Source organism: Seriola lalandi, unplaced genomic scaffold, assembly GCF_002814215.2.
Source record: "Seriola lalandi dorsalis isolate HSWRI2012SDOR001 ecotype SW California unplaced genomic scaffold, Sedor1 jcf7180002054689, whole genome shotgun sequence".
In the NCBI taxonomy this organism is placed as follows: domain Eukaryota; kingdom Metazoa; phylum Chordata; class Actinopteri; order Carangiformes; family Carangidae; genus Seriola; species Seriola lalandi.
In genome coordinates this window covers 977,582-993,244 of record NW_019525242.1, presented here as the reverse complement: position 1 = coordinate 993,244, position 15,663 = coordinate 977,582, and the positions used below count along the sequence as shown (strand labels likewise).

At 40.6% G+C, this 15,663-nt stretch overlaps 1 protein-coding gene across 1 annotated transcript in view; it reads right to left on the bottom strand.

Annotated features, from left to right (window-relative positions):
• col5a2a (collagen, type V, alpha 2a) overlaps positions 1 to 3,384 on the bottom strand; it is a 41,345-nt gene extending 37,961 nt beyond the window's left edge. Inside the window, exon 1 of the mRNA XM_087178449.1 lies at positions 3,129 to 3,384. Within this exon, the coding sequence (XP_087034575.1) occupies positions 3,129 to 3,219 (91 nt within the window). The 5' untranslated portion in view covers positions 3,220 to 3,384. The remainder of the gene's footprint in view (positions 1 to 3,128) is intronic.
• Between the last annotated feature and the right edge of the window lie 12,279 nt (positions 3,385 to 15,663).

Genomic DNA, 15,663 nt, shown 5'->3' with positions numbered 1-15,663 from the left:
GCAATAATTTGGTTTATAAGTAGTTCCCATGAAGCCGTCCTCACAGGCACAAGCTGCATTAAAAATCTATCAGCTCTGCCACCAAGACATCGCAGGTTCAGTGCCACAAACACTACACATCAGATAACTGATAAAGTGTCCCTCAAACCAGAGACAATGTACAATCTTGTGAACCCGACCCCCCTTAACTCTGGAAGAAAAGAGGCGTGTAATCAAGTCATAGCTCAAAAATGCAGCATGTGTTTCTAATCAAAGCCGTCTGTGGACCTGGTTGAATTCACATGTTTGGCTGTTGCAGCTTTGGTAGAAAACAGCCCATTTGTTGCGATGTCAGTGATGTGGCAACAACAACTGGAACCAATTTAGAGGACAAAGTGACCTAATGTAGGTTTGTTGATTTGAAATACCAGATTTTTTGCTCCCAGCATGTGAGTTTCTCTCAGTGAGGGAAAAGTTGATTTGTTGGTTCTTGGCTGTGATGACCGTCAAAAACCTGGTGGTGATGAGACGAATGTGACTCCGCTTAGAAACTAAAGAAAGACCGAGTGTTGAGCCTCTTTGATGTAACGCTCTAAGTGGCATCTTTGAAGATATTTTACAGCTATGTCAGTGTCTGGGAGGAGTAATGTTCAAAATCTCTCAAACATAGACACACACACACACACACACACATGGAGGCATGACTCTCTGGCTAAACTCTGGGCACACACTCTTGTTTTTTTGTTATTGGAGTCAGTGATCTACTGCTGCTTTTTTTTTTTTCCTTTTTCCGTGTTCACATCCCTAAACCTTACTCCAAATATTATTAGAACACTTCTAATATAGGTCGTAGGTTTTTCTATGAGGGCTGTACTGTATTTTTATCCCGGTAATCTATGCTGGCGTCACCATTTCCAATTGTGAGCTTTAAGTCTGCTCCTTGATCTGATTTGCCAACTTATGTTCTTCTGCAAGCAAACTTTCCGCACATGTGCAGGCATATGACTTTCATCTAGAGCTGTATAACTGCACTGATGAAAGTTTTCAACATTTGCTTTAAACATGTTTTCAGTCTTAAGTCTTCAAGCACCATATTTGAAAGTCAAAGTCAGGTCCCTCAGAAATCTTTCCAATAATTTCAGTGTCCTTTTGCTGACTTCTTTTTATTTTCTGAACAGACTGAAAAATAGTTTTCTGAGAGTCTGGGTCTGCTTACAATTATGTTCTTTCATCAACATTCAGCCTGACTGAGTTTACAATTTTCCAAATAAAAGTTCCAATTAAATGGGTAACACTGGTAATCAGAGCTGTGGTCATGCACAATATCGCACTTCAAGTCAGTGTTTCTCACACTGTGCGTGCTTCAAGTTTTACTTCATCTTTCAAATGAGCCTAAAGCTCTTCCTGCCCCACCAGGTTGGTCAGCATCGCACATCTATTCACGCAGCTATGCAAATGCCTAGAAAACTGCACATCAGAAATCCACACAAATGCAAATGGTCATCATGTGGAACAGGCCTTGCATCGCCCCCTCACACACAAGTACATTGTCTCAAAAAACGCTGGTGAACCACATTTTCCCTTACTCCGCAAAAAACCATGAACTTTCCACTGTTTTTATTTGGTCGAAATGCAATCACCTCACCCACCACTGTTCCATGGAAAGAAGCCTGCAAGATCACTGTGCTGTTTCACATGAACAAATATGGACAGAGACAGTTCCCCGACAAGGGCGGAGAAGCTGACTGAAACAGAGCCTCTCACAACTTGTGCACTAATTAAGACAAACATAAATGAATTCATACTCGTTTTCCCTGCTCATGTCACAGTAGCGCAAAGCAACAGAGGTTGGTAAAGTTGTTACCACAGTTCGAGAAAATGTTTTGGGCCCTGTGCTGCTTTCACCACAGGGTGGCGCTCTATCTGGCACCGCACTATCACACAACTGTCTCTGCTTTGTGTGAAACTGAACTTAAAGAGTTAATCCAGCTCCTTCCCTTTAATGATATAATGAAAGAAAAAGTTCAACTATCCAGGAATGAAAGATTGAAAGAAAACAAAGAAAACAAACAACACTGTCTGCACTGCACTGCTCAACACCAAACTCCATCAGGGGCCCATCAACTGATCTTTCCAGCGCCCGGCGAGGGCCATGACATCATATGTAGAGACAACACAGCCCCTGTGACGACACACGAGATCAAACACGCACACGGCTGAAAAAAACCAAAAAAAAACGGGGGAAGCACAGTTCAAGTAAAACAAGAGCACTCAGGTGTTCCAGCTCTGGGTGTTGCCAGCTGAAGACATCAGCAGCCCCACAGTCTCAGTGACTCAGAGAATCCAACAGCATCTCTGCTTCTCATGTCTCCTCACATCTGCCTTGAATTAACATGCAGTCTGTGTTCCCTCAGAGGCACGTGAGCTCTGGTGCTGAAATTCTTTTTGCAGATGTACAATGTAGTCTGAAGAGAGGGGGAAAAAACGGTTGTGGTAACACTTAATGAATGTTCCAAAGTGCTGGAGTGGTGCTGGAGTAATGCAAAACCGCAAAGGTGCTCATTTCCCTCCGCTGCACATTTTCAGTGCCTGAGGGTGACATCACTTGCAATCACTGACAGATGTCCACAGGACTGTTTCCTGACATACAGGGCTCATTTGCCAATTGCAGATAATCCACACTAGAGCTACTCAACATCTATTTTAAATCTTCTCTAAGCTGCACAGACTCTTCAATGTCCAAGTCTCAATCATCTCCACCAGAGATGCAACTTTTCATGTTCCATGCTGTTTTTTACATATCCATCAGTAAACAGTGTTAACAAAGGCAATAAAAGGAAATAAGTCGTCATGTACAAGGAGAATTTACTTTGGCAAAGCAAAACTAACACATAATGTAAGAAACTAACAGTATCTGACAAATCTGTCTTATCTACAATAACTTCTCCCTTAATCAAAAGCACACTGTCGTAAATTACTTTCAACCACTGGGAAAAAAAAAGAACTGGACTAAACCCAGCTTCTGCTTCAGAGCTTGAACAAGCACAAATAAAAAAAAGTCAAAGGTAACGTTTGAAGGTCAGCCAACTTCACACATTATAACCAACAGCAATTAGGTGTTAAAATAAACAGCAGAGGGGTTCACTTACCACTGGTTCCATCTTGACATGTAACAATCAAAACCTGAGCTACGGAGACCACCAGAAAAAGGAAAGTCCTTAAATGCACAAAGCTCATCATGTCTATAAGAAAGACATGAGACTTCCTTGTGTGCAAAGGGGAAAAAAAGGGGTGAAAAGAAAAAAAAATGCTCAGGTTATCACTGCACCACCATGAATACAGGAGTGCCTCTCCTTGTAAGCAGCAAGCAGACCCAGCCCAGACTGCGTGAGTGCTTTTTCGTGTAGTTACAGCTTTAAATGAGAAGAATGCTGGCGAGCCTAATTTTCCTCCCCCTTTTGTCAGCCCTCTCCCATAACCATCCTCTCACAGGCTTTTGTGGCTGTGGGAGAACTACACCCATGTTCACAAGTTCTCATACTTTCCAGTGATTCTTTCTGTGAGTGGAGCTGTCTCAAAATCTAATCGTCTTAAATCTGAACCACCAGAAAAGAGATGCCAGTGAACTGATAAGGAAAAACGACTTTGCTAGTTTCAAGATGTCACTGATTTTTTTTTTGCCTCTCTTCAGAGGTGGTTGCTAAGGAAGATCATAAAAGAGCTGTTTTATTGTAGTCTGTGGGACACCAAACAAGAGACGGAGTGAACTGAGAATCCCACTTTACAGGGCAATTAAAAGTAAGAATAGAGTTTTATAACTCTTTTCTTTACTGATGAATTGAAATTGAAGTGAAAAAAATTGGAGCACACAAGATTGCTTGTCGACTTGTTTGCTTATAAAATCAGGTATCTCTTTAATTAGACTGTCCTGAGTAAAAAGAAAAGTGCAGAACTGTGTGTGACAGTCACTTTGGGTGGTCATGGTTGTAGGTGGTCATTCCCAGAGTGTAAATTTAGAGAGAAATCTGAGGTCAACACCTCTTGACTTATAGTGAGAACATGGAATCCGCCCACAGAGCCAGTTCAAGTTTTACATCTGATCAGAGTGCAACATTAAACTAAGAATAATACAAACTGTTGGATTTTTCAATATATATAATTTCAGTGTGTAGCACCAATCAGGTTTTTTTTAAATCCTTAATCTTGACCCTAACCTACAGGGACATACTGAAGAGACAACTTTCAACAACGCCTAATATCTTTCTGTCACTGCTGGCAATGTACATGTCATGTAAACCCTGCATACATCTAATGTGTAGCTTGTATACAGACCCGGCCGGTTTATATACAAGCTAGCTAGTTTGAATATGAGCCCTAGACAGATACATATTTGACCATGTGTCAGGGACTACTTGGAATGATGAGCTAGTCTTTTTTCCTCCCTAAAGACATTGAGGAATCTGTTGTGGTTCAGCTGTGTAAGTCACTGAAATGGCTCGTAAAGGAGGGAATGATTCATTTGTGGGAAAATTAGAGACATAGGAGGAAAAAAATAACAGTGGAGAGACTCAGCAGTTAAAGTGAATCTTGGATACAAACATGTGATTGATAATAACAATTTAACTGAAATCACCTTTATCTACACTCAACTAATTAAACTGACACTGAATTTTGCCCCACACGACTAACCCTGAACTGTATGACAGGAAACAGCTGTGCCATGTTCACAAGGTGCTAAAAGCATCAGGTGATCGGCTTTCCATCAGACAAGAGTGTGTGAGTGAGTCCGTGTGTGTGTGTGTGTGTGTGTAGACAGGATGGGGGGGGGGTTCGAGAGACTAGAGCAGAGCTAATGAGAAAGACAGCTGTTTCAGTGTTGGCCCTGCCCACAAACCAGGTCGGCCAATTCAGAGTCCCTCAGCTACAGGACTCACAAGAAGCATCAGTTGTATTTTCTCTGAAAACTGAAGACTACAGGAAACATCGGGGCACTGCTAACACTGCCTGCTGCCGCCTGTTTGCCAAAGATTTTGTCATTGTAGAGAACTGTTGCCAAAGGGAGTGTAGGTGCTCTGGGACTCAGTTTGTGTAAACCATGGTTTGTCCCCGAGGGTCTGAATACAAGATAACTTTGCAACTGATTTGTTAGAGATAACTTAACTCTGCTTTCAGAGTCAGTGTGCCTCACTACTTGCACTTACTGTGTGGGCCTTCACATTTATTTAAAGTTTAAGTATTTACAGTTTAACTTTCCAGCTGGGCAGTGTTGGTTTTAGCAAACATTAATCAAAGTAAGTAGTAAAGTTGTTGAGGACTATTTCCAGCTGCGGATGAATACACATTTGGTTGCATAGTAAGTATTTACGGCAGCAGGATGGTGTATGAAAGACCGACTCAAAATAAACTACATATTTGTGTTAATGACAGAACATGTCGTCCTCTGTGGCAGAGAGGAACAAATATATAGCTATTGGATGGTAGGATCAATACATTGTTGGTTTTGGTCTTTTCATGGAATTTATTTACAGCTACAGCATTTACAACTGCGTACACAAAGTACCTTAATGCAGATTTGAACACTAATGGAGTACAACAAGGATACTCAATGCATCAGATTTACCAACTGACCAACTGGCCTCTACTATCAGAACAAAACAAAAAAGTGCTAATATTACTTATAACTCAACAAGCGCTCCAACCTTAACAACCATATTGGTCATTTGTTCCAACCCTCTGATACGACCCATAGGTGTGTCTCATCAAATAGCGCAGGCGTACTGGACTTTGCTTCTAATGGTTACAATGATAAATTGTTGGTGATAATTGGTGACAATGATCTCTACTACTGTGGAATGAAAGGCTGCTTTATGGCATGGCTCCCTTTGCTTGGATTTCTTCCTGTATTAAGATTGCATGAACAGGGAACATGATATTGGTTTTGCAGGAATTTGAGGAAGATTTCCCTCGGGCATGTGTGTATTTTTAAAATAATATTAAGCCACTGTTCCTCCTGAAGATTGTGTTCTGTTTTTGCCTTATTCCCAAGGCAAATTTAGCTCTGCCACTATGCAGATGACTTTGTGTTCAGGAAACTGATGTCACTGTATCAAATCCTTTTATGTTTGTCGCTACAACACTGTATATTGTACATTCATTGCGCTAAACAGCAGAGGGTATGAAGGTTTGGTTCATTTCTGAAACTTACTTAACTGCAAAGTTAATCGTAGATACTTAAGAAAATAAAAAGAAATTCATAATATGAGGACTTTGCACACACAGTGTACATCTACTTCTTAGGTGATCCCTTAATCTGTCCGACAGACAGCAGATCACTCTACAGTCCTGGTTTCCTTTTACATAAAGGCACAGAGTCATGAACAAATGTCAGGTACTATCATTATCCTGTCATCACTAATAGTAATATAAAAAAGAGAAGGATTATTACAATTCAGATTTGAGGGGTTTTGGAGATTATTATCCAACTCTGCTTCCTGCCTTAATACTTGAGACCTTCCTTGACTGCACTGTGAAATAGTACTCTCCTTTGTTTTAATCAGGCTGAATGAAAGGCTGCAGGCTGGAACAGGCTGCAGGGTATCAGGTCAGGGTTATAAATAGTGTGGCCAGAATGGAGACTAGGCATTGATAAGATCCATTTCCTTCAGGTACCGTACAACTAGCTAAGACAGCAGCAGAGAACCTAATCCAGCAGTAGCTGCACAGCAGCTGCCCAAAGACAGTCCAAAAAAAACAAACAAACAAAAAAAAACAGTAGCATTTGATTTGTTGACAACATTTCCACCATAAATTGATGCCAAAAACACTGTAGCATCCAGTCTGCCTTGAACAAGTTTTCCACAGCTAAATTTATGTTAATTTATGTTATTATGTTAGCGTTACCACAAGAAAGGTTGTTAACTTTACCTACGGTACAGCTGCAGCTTCTGAGCTTCAACCACTAATCGACACCAGCAACTAGCTAAATAGGCTTTTGTCACAGCTTGTCATAGCAGGAATATCACAGGTGTTACTAATGAACGACATTAACGACGGCTGTGTAATATTCAAGTATTCCAGTAAGGCATGGCAGCGTGACAGTGAGACAGGTACCACGGCTACTAAATAGGATTCCTCCATCAATACCTGACAATTAATTTAAATCCACTATATTGTATCTAAGATATAAGAATTCTTCCTAGTGTTGAACAAATGGTAAACACAAATTGTGGATTACCACTAACAAAGCAAAAAATACATTTTGGCTGTAATACAGAAGTGTATTTCCTTTCCTGTGTGTGCTTTTTCACTTGCTTGTAAATCTGTCTTGGTATAGTGAAAGTCAGAGCTGTGTTGAGGGGGACTTCACTTCAAACTGAGGCATAACCTGACACCAGCTATAGTGAAGGTAAACATGTTTTTCTCCGTCCAGATGTATCTCTTCATGTCCAGTCCGACTAGTGCTGAGGGGAGGCTCCCGTAGCCAAGCTCTCAGCTTGAAATTCATATGATCCTTTATTGAGTCCAAAATATATTCAAGGTAAAATACACAATATGATTGATAGATTTTGATATAACGCATATAATTGTTTTCTTCAGGATACTTGATCTTGACAGTTACAAGATATCAGAAGGAGTGGCTACACAGCTTTTATACTGTATATTTGCTTTTATGTATGGATTCATTCACATGCAGTTTCTGCAATAAGCACATATTTAATAGCCACCAGACATCAAACACATTTTTCCTACTTGTGGGCTCTGTGTGCAGTATTTCTTCAGAGACTGGTAGCAAATAGATATCTGGCATCCCACAAGAGCTATTGCATAGAAACTGCTGCTCATCCATTACAATAGACAAGATTTATTGTTCATTAGACTGTGAGATGAAACACTGATAGTGCTTTCTATCGGTTACACTTCTGTGAGTCATTGGTCCCAAACAAAATCCATGCAGACAAGATTTAGACATCACAACTTATGTTGTTCTTGGTATGAGTCCAGGTTGGGGTTTGTAATGCACTGTATCGGGTGTGCAGCATTTCAAGAAGGCAGAATTTGATTTTGATCCAAGGATATTGTTTTGATAAGGCTTCTGTAGGAGGAAGTAGTTAACAGAAACTCTGCTATGGGACATCATCCTCCATTTCACTCCATCGTCTCCTCCCAGAGTAATAAACTCCTCCTATTAAGATTTCCTCATTTCATTGCATTGTGGAGGTCTGTCTGCAGAGTAAGATGGTATCCAATCACTGCCAACCAAAGCCCTAAGTTCTATAATTGTGCCTAAACTGCATCACAGCATACGTCACACATTCTCCTCCTCTAATATGATGTTCATTTGTCCCTGTAGCTGAATTTGATGACTGTAGCAGTTACTACACCAATGCTGAATAAGCATTTCACCAGTTCAGTTACCAAAAAACACTTTAAATATTTGAAGCACAATGAGGCCAAGCTCTTAAAAAGAAAGTTGTTTTGAAATGTTTTTTTGTCTCTGGGCTACATGTTTTTCTGCAAAAAGACAAACCTTGCAATGACGGTACAATCTGTGCTCCCTTTACATACATCGTAGGTGCACATGGACCTGACGGTATTGACAGACATACTGTAGGGGGCCTCTTACATACAATCCCAAATAACCTTAGCTTTGGACTTAACCAGGGAATGGAAATAATTAGCAGTGTCTAAGTCACCAGGGCTACGCCTGCCAAAACATTGCAATAAACAGACTCTGTAGCCAGAGCTCTCACACACCACCAGAAAGCTCAACCTTCCTCATAAAATAGTTGTCCATTACCAAGAACCAGCATCATTTCCACCTAGGATTTTCAAAGATCCCATTTTAATCCACAAGATGGACTTCCTCTTACTCCTGTTGCTGTCTTGTAAACTGAGCTATTGGATTGGACAGGAAGAATGTCGGAGCAGATGGAACGCACATGGTGCCTATTGTAAAATGCAGACCTCCATGTTGTATCTGAGAATACATGATCCTGTCAGACACCACTGCACTATGATAATCATATAAATAATAACTAATTATATAGCACTCTGCTTCACAGTTTATCATACAACAAAATAAAAGTAGGAATAAAAGAGCATAAAAAAGAAGAATTAATAGAAACCGTAAAACTAATGAAAATAATAGACATAAAAGACATTCATAAAGTGACGTTTTAAGGGAGATTTAAAAGTAAACACTGGGGGAGCCCTGGTGGTCAACGGATAGGTGCTGACCATCAACCCTGTAGCCAGGCAATATGGCTACTCTGCAAACTCTCCCCTCATCCCTCATTATGTTCAATGCCAAGGTTTTACATTTACATTTACTGATTTGGGAAACGCTTTTATCCAAAGCGACTTACAAGTGAGGGACAACCCTAAAGCTTCAGTGCAGTAGGAAACCTTTGTGTAAGTACAGGTGGAAGATCAGGTGAAGAAGTCCACCAAGAGTGCATAGTAAGTGCCAGTTAGGAATGTTAGGGTGTTAGGAGAGGAGGTGCACTCTGAAGGGATGAGTCTTAAAGAGATTCTTGAAGACAGAGAGACGCCCCTCCTCTGATAGCGTTCAGTAGCTTGTTTCACCATCAGGGAACCTCAGACAAGAACAGTCTGGACTGTGATTGCTGTGTGTGCAGGGATGGCAATACCAGATGACATTCCTTGAAGGAACGCAGTGGTTGAGAAGGAGCATAAGGCTGTGGGGCTAATCATGGTTTTTTGGTTTATTTGTCCAATGCCACTGTCCATTATGGAAAAATTCCTTGGGATACTGAGCTGCCACTAGTATGCCTCATCAGAACCGGTTGTCAGATGGTCAAATAGCTGCTGAAACGTCCTTCCTCCATGCCCTCTCGACTTTGAAATTGGGGGAGGGGTTTATGCCCAACAATTTCTGTAAGTTTCCAAAACTGTCAATCCAGCATTCACACCCAGATTGGTCAGCTGTGTGGAGGTGAGAAAGGATCCAGGGTTCTTGCTCTCGTTTTTCATTTTTCCATATTTAAACTATATCGCACCTCCCCCCTCTCTATGATGAGAAGTTTTCCACACCTCCTTCAAGTGTGCCTGTTTGGAACAGCTGAACACTTTTGGTTACTGAAGTGGTTGGGCGACACATTGTAGGACCCAGTTCTATAACCCAACCCTAACATCTCCAGGTTGTGTCCGGCCAGGGACCTTTGTTGCATATTATTCATCATCTCTCTCTTCATCTCTCTTCTGCTGGCTGTCTAATAAAGGTGTAAAATGTCCTATAAGTAATTATATAACAAAGTAAACCACTGAATTGGGTATTCTTATTGATTCAGGCAGACTGCTCCAGAGTCTGGAAGCTCTGACTACTTATGCATGATTGCCCTGTGAGTGTTTGGGAAGTTCAAAGAGGAACTTATTGGCAGACTTATGGGTACATTCCAGAGTGCAATGAGTGCGAAATGTAGGTTGGAGCTGAGCCATTAACCACTATATATGTGATTGGAAAAATCAACTTGAAATTCAGCTGGAAACCTGTTAATCCTTGGCCTTTGATAAGAGCCTGGCTGCTGGGTTTTGGGACATTTGTAAACAGGGGTGTTTTTCATTTAATGCCAGAGTAAACAGAGCTGGGGCAGTTGCAGAGGGATGAGATAAATACATGAAATATCTTTTTGTTGTTTGTAAAACAGAGGAAAGATGTAATTGTGGATACCTCTGACCTTGAGGTTTGTATTTTCTTCTGATTCAGAAGGTGCCAGATTTGCATAAAATCACATAAAACTTGTAGGACTGAAAGTGAAACTCCTGAAAGAGCAGAGTGGACAGGCAGAACGTTATGACAGAATCCTCCCAGGCAATGTAAGCTGTGAGTGGACTTCCTACAGCGGAAAAATCTCCCCTGTGCTATCTCCTACTTGCACTTCAACAACCCTCCCTCCACACGAAACTAAGCCCGAGTCTCTGCCTGCCAAGGCTGTGATGACTTTCCCCTCTTCCTAACATGTAGTTTCACGATCCTGGCTCATCTGCTAAAGTCATCTCGCCCCAACCCCCTCCCCCTCCTAACCCAGAAGACATTTGAGGCCAATAAAACAGAGATAATAACAAGAGACAACTTGAAACAAGAAAATCTGATTTTCTTAACAGAGAGAAATGCACATCCAAGGTACAAAATGTCCAACACAAACAAACATTTTCAATGTTGAGATGTTTTTAGTTTTTTTTTCTTTTCGTTATAAATCTGCCTTGGAGAAACTACAGCCATGGGCCTGTCTGCAGAAATGATATAATATCTTTGTTGTAATCTCTATCAAGCGGATTGGGACATATTCTCTGTTTTCAAGCAGAATAAATGAGCTACAATAGCTTAGTAAATAATGTGTTACTAAATTTGTATTATACTCTCATTTTAAAACAATATGAACCTTTGCATTGGGGCTTTTAATATGAATTTTTCCAATTTGTCCTCCTCCCCTCTTTCAGCCTCAACAATTACTTGTAAAGTCTTGCAATTGAGGATTAAACTGTTCTCACCTTAATTAGCTTCTTTGATCATGTAATCCAAGAGTCATCTGGTCGGCAGGGGTATGTTGTTTTAAGCACGAAGCACATTTCCGTCAAGTATGAGTGAAGGAAAGTTTGTAACCTACTCCAGGGGCCCTCCTTGATGCCCACATGTGAACACCGTATGCTGCAGTGACCCCAGGGTCAACTTCCTTTACCCCAAAGAGAAATGAATTGTTTCCTCCGTCTTCCTGCTGAACTCTTGATGCGAGGGCACAGCATCCTGAGGAAAACAGGCCAAAGCAATGAAGTGAATCACCAATTACTGCATCTGCACTTCATTCTGTCAGTTAAATATAATACAGGAAATGAATTATGGTCCTGAATGATCTCCTAGTTTCACAAAAAGTTAAATATCGTTTAAAAAGTTATGTTATTTCATGCAATATATATTCACTTATTAAAATCATCACGATGTCCTGTCATGACATTAGAATAAAGCTGAAGCTGATGTTTCTGGGCCACTTCAGGACAGCAGAATTAGCCATGACATCCATATGGTGAATGTGTTACTGGACACATCCAGCAGACATGGAGCAACATTAACATGGAGCCAGGTTTAGCTTGGTTTTTGCTCTCCACCAACTGAAAATGCTGTCTCTTTAGCTGCTAAATGTTTTTCCTTTTCTAACCCTAAATCTCAACTGATTTTTTTGGCCAACTCTAGCAGTGGATCAAGCTTACATTGATAACCTATCACCTTATTAGAATTCTGTTGACAGACGTGTTTGCAAAGAGGTGCCTTTTTATACATCAAGCCGTCACAGAGCAGCGTTGCCATTCACATGTGTTTCTGGCCACTGGATGAACTTAAGTCCCTATGCATTCTCCTTTTAACTTGTTTTAATCTGCCCCAACCCCCATTAAATCAGTTTGCCTGAAAGCAATGAGTTAAAGAAAGCTTTAAGAGAGTGGGCAGCATTGTTTATATCCTTCTTGTAGATTTACTCCCCCTCCGAAGTTGCTGAACAAGCCAAGTGCATGTGTCTATTTAACCTTTCACTGCCCATGTCTCTCTGATAACAATGGTGCTGACTTCGTAGTGGTGATGAATGTTCCTAAATAGACTGTCGATGAGCTATCAGAACAAGTCGCCACAAACCTCTCGAACAGAACGTCCGACAGGAATGTCGGGTGACAAATGAGGAAACGAAGCCAAAACACAACAGTCATCAGTCACAGTCCCAGACTAGCTCCTCCGTGCAGGCGGATAACAGGCAATCTGGGGAAGGGATTTCCTCAGTTATGTGGGAGGACTAAAATGTGAAGTAAGCAGAAGATCTCATTTAAGGCAAAACATAAATTCACTTCAGCAGAGAGTATTATGGAAAAAACCATCCATTCCCCAGTATGCATCAGTCTGTCCCTTGATGTGCTCTAGATCATTAATGCAACCACATCTTTTTGATGTTGCATTGAGAGATAATGAAAAAACCTGACGTCATGACCTGATTGTCTTCAAAGTGAATGAGGATAACTATTTTCTAAATGTGAAAAGGTGATTTTGGCAGTATGTTTTAGTTGGCTCTGACTAAAACCTGATAAAGTCACACACAGTAGTTACACGTAATTCCTTTCTTCCTACAAATGTAAATCTTCTTATTCTGTTAAAACTAGCTTCAAACAGGATGGGAGGTTGCACTGATCCTGAATGGCTTCAGCTATTCTTTAAATTAGCAGGAACAACCAGAGAACTGGAAGAGCAAACGAGCAGTATAACGGTTTTCAGAGTGGCCTGATGCCTAACCACATGTACATTTGGTTTTACATGGTTGTGGGGAAATGATTTGCACCTTGTGGAAAATGTGAGGAGGACTGAGGCGAATGAGCATGAGTCATTGGCCAGCTATCTTTGAGGGGGATGGAAGTCCTGCCTTTGAGTGCCGGACTCAGACATTTGTTTACTTTCCAGACAGAGGAGTTGAGAGGCACAAGAAGGGGAAAATGGTGGGCAGAAATGCAACTTAACACATTTCACTGTTACAAGTGACGTTTTTGATACAACATTCTTACCATAAATGAGCTTGTAGAAATGATTTCAGACATTGCAGGGTTCGGCTGTGTGTATGTGATTATCACCTGGTTTGGTTCACGCTGGCTTCAGCTGCAGATGTTTCCCTAATGGATGATATTAACTAGCAGAAATTAAAGTAAATAGTTCAGTTGCGAATGAGGGCGAAACACATGACCAAAATTTACATAACCGTCAATTTCTCATTTATCACAAAATTATGATGTGGGTCATCTCTCAGAGGGGTTTCAATTTTTTCAAACAGTGGTTTGCCGCTGTGGATCGAGTTCCCATGAGATCATGGCGAGTCAGAGGATCTCAGTGTCTGAAAGAGAGGCAGGATGCAGCTGACTGGGAAATTATGACTACTGCTCAATAGCTTATCCAAATCTTTGGTGGGATGTGTGGACTGCCACTGGGATCAGACATTAAGGAGCTTCACTAGAACGTTGCACGCGACAAATGGTAAACGTGTAGTTTTCATGTGATTCGTAAAATTTTAGTCTTGACTATAAACTGTGTTTTAAAGTGTCAGTCCCAACGAGAATGAGCAGTTGGCCTGTCTATTGAGGGGGATTTGTGATATGTTTGTTTGATTGTTATGAGTCTGACACCAATCCTTGGTCTCCCTCTCAGCTCCACCCAAGTATCCCCCCTTTTCCAAATCTGGATTCTGCTTAACGTTTAATCATGTAACTGATGCTTCACTTCAAGTTTTCAAAATTGTGATTTTTTTTTTAATAAGGAAACAATAAATGATTAAACTACATAGTTATTTTTCAGCAATGATAGCAGTGTGTTCGATCGGTTTGTCGGTCTGTCAGTTGCCATGAAGTTTTGTACAGACATTCATCCCCAGAGGATGGAGCCTGCTGACTCTGGTGATCACCTGACTTTACTTTTAGCACCACCAGCAACCATCAATTGCTGGGGGTGGAGGAACAATTCCCATGACTTTTGTTTATCACTACCATGAGGAGGACATTTTTTTTCCAGAGTGAAATGTTTCGACATCTATTGGATTGATTACCAAAAAATTTGGTGCGGACAGTCAGACTCCCCTCAATATATCCTCCTGACTTTGTTGACTTTTCATCTAGCAACACTATGAGGTTGACATTTTTGCTTTTGAGTGAAACACTTTGACAATTAGTTGAAGGGATGTTGTGATGTTTGCTACAGATGTTCAAGGTCCCGAGACGATATGTTCCCATTAGTTTAGTTTTGCTCTTACTTTTCATCTCAACTCAACTTTATTTATTTATAGAGCACTTTAAATACAGCCAAAGCTGATACAAAGTGCTGTACATAATAACATAAAAACATAAAAACAATTATAAAATAGCAAATAAAAAACAATAAAAGCAATATCCTAAAGGAGTTATTAAATCGAAAAAACAACTGGACTTGATTATTTGTCAAGTCAAATCAAGTCCAGTTGTTTTTTCGATTTAATAACTCCTTTAGGATACTATGACCTGGACAAATGAGAATATGCACAGGCTGAATAAAAGCAATAAAACAAATGCTGTCTCATGCTGGATCAAAAGCCAAGGAATAAAAGTAGGTTTTTAGACGGGTTTTAAAAATGCTAGCGCCAAGATTAATTTTTCCACCACCAAATACCTGCAAAATGAATGGCACTCCCAGCAGCCTTAGCTGTACTATGATTGTGTTTAGTGCTAATTAGCAAATACGAGCATACTAACATTGTCACTTTGAGCATGTTGCTGTTAGCACCCTGATGTTGGCATTTAGCTGTAAGCACCACTGTGCCTTACTACTAACTGCTAGCATAGCTGTAGACTCTTAGTTATGTTACAGTGGTAAGAAAGAAAAAAACATTACGACCCTTTGGAACCCTCTGGTTTTTGCCTTAATTGGTCATAAAATGTGATCTGATTTTCATCTCAGTCACAAGTATAGAAAAACACAATCTAATAATTCACAAATGATAACAATCTTCCCCGTCCTTATTGAACCCATTCACAATCCTGGTGGGAAAAGTAAGTGAACGCTTGGATTTTATAACCCCATTAACCTCAAACCAGCTCTTCCAGTAGCTGCTGATCAGACCTGGTCAATGTTCAGGAGGAATTTTGGAGCTCCTTCAGCTAAGACATAGCGTCAGG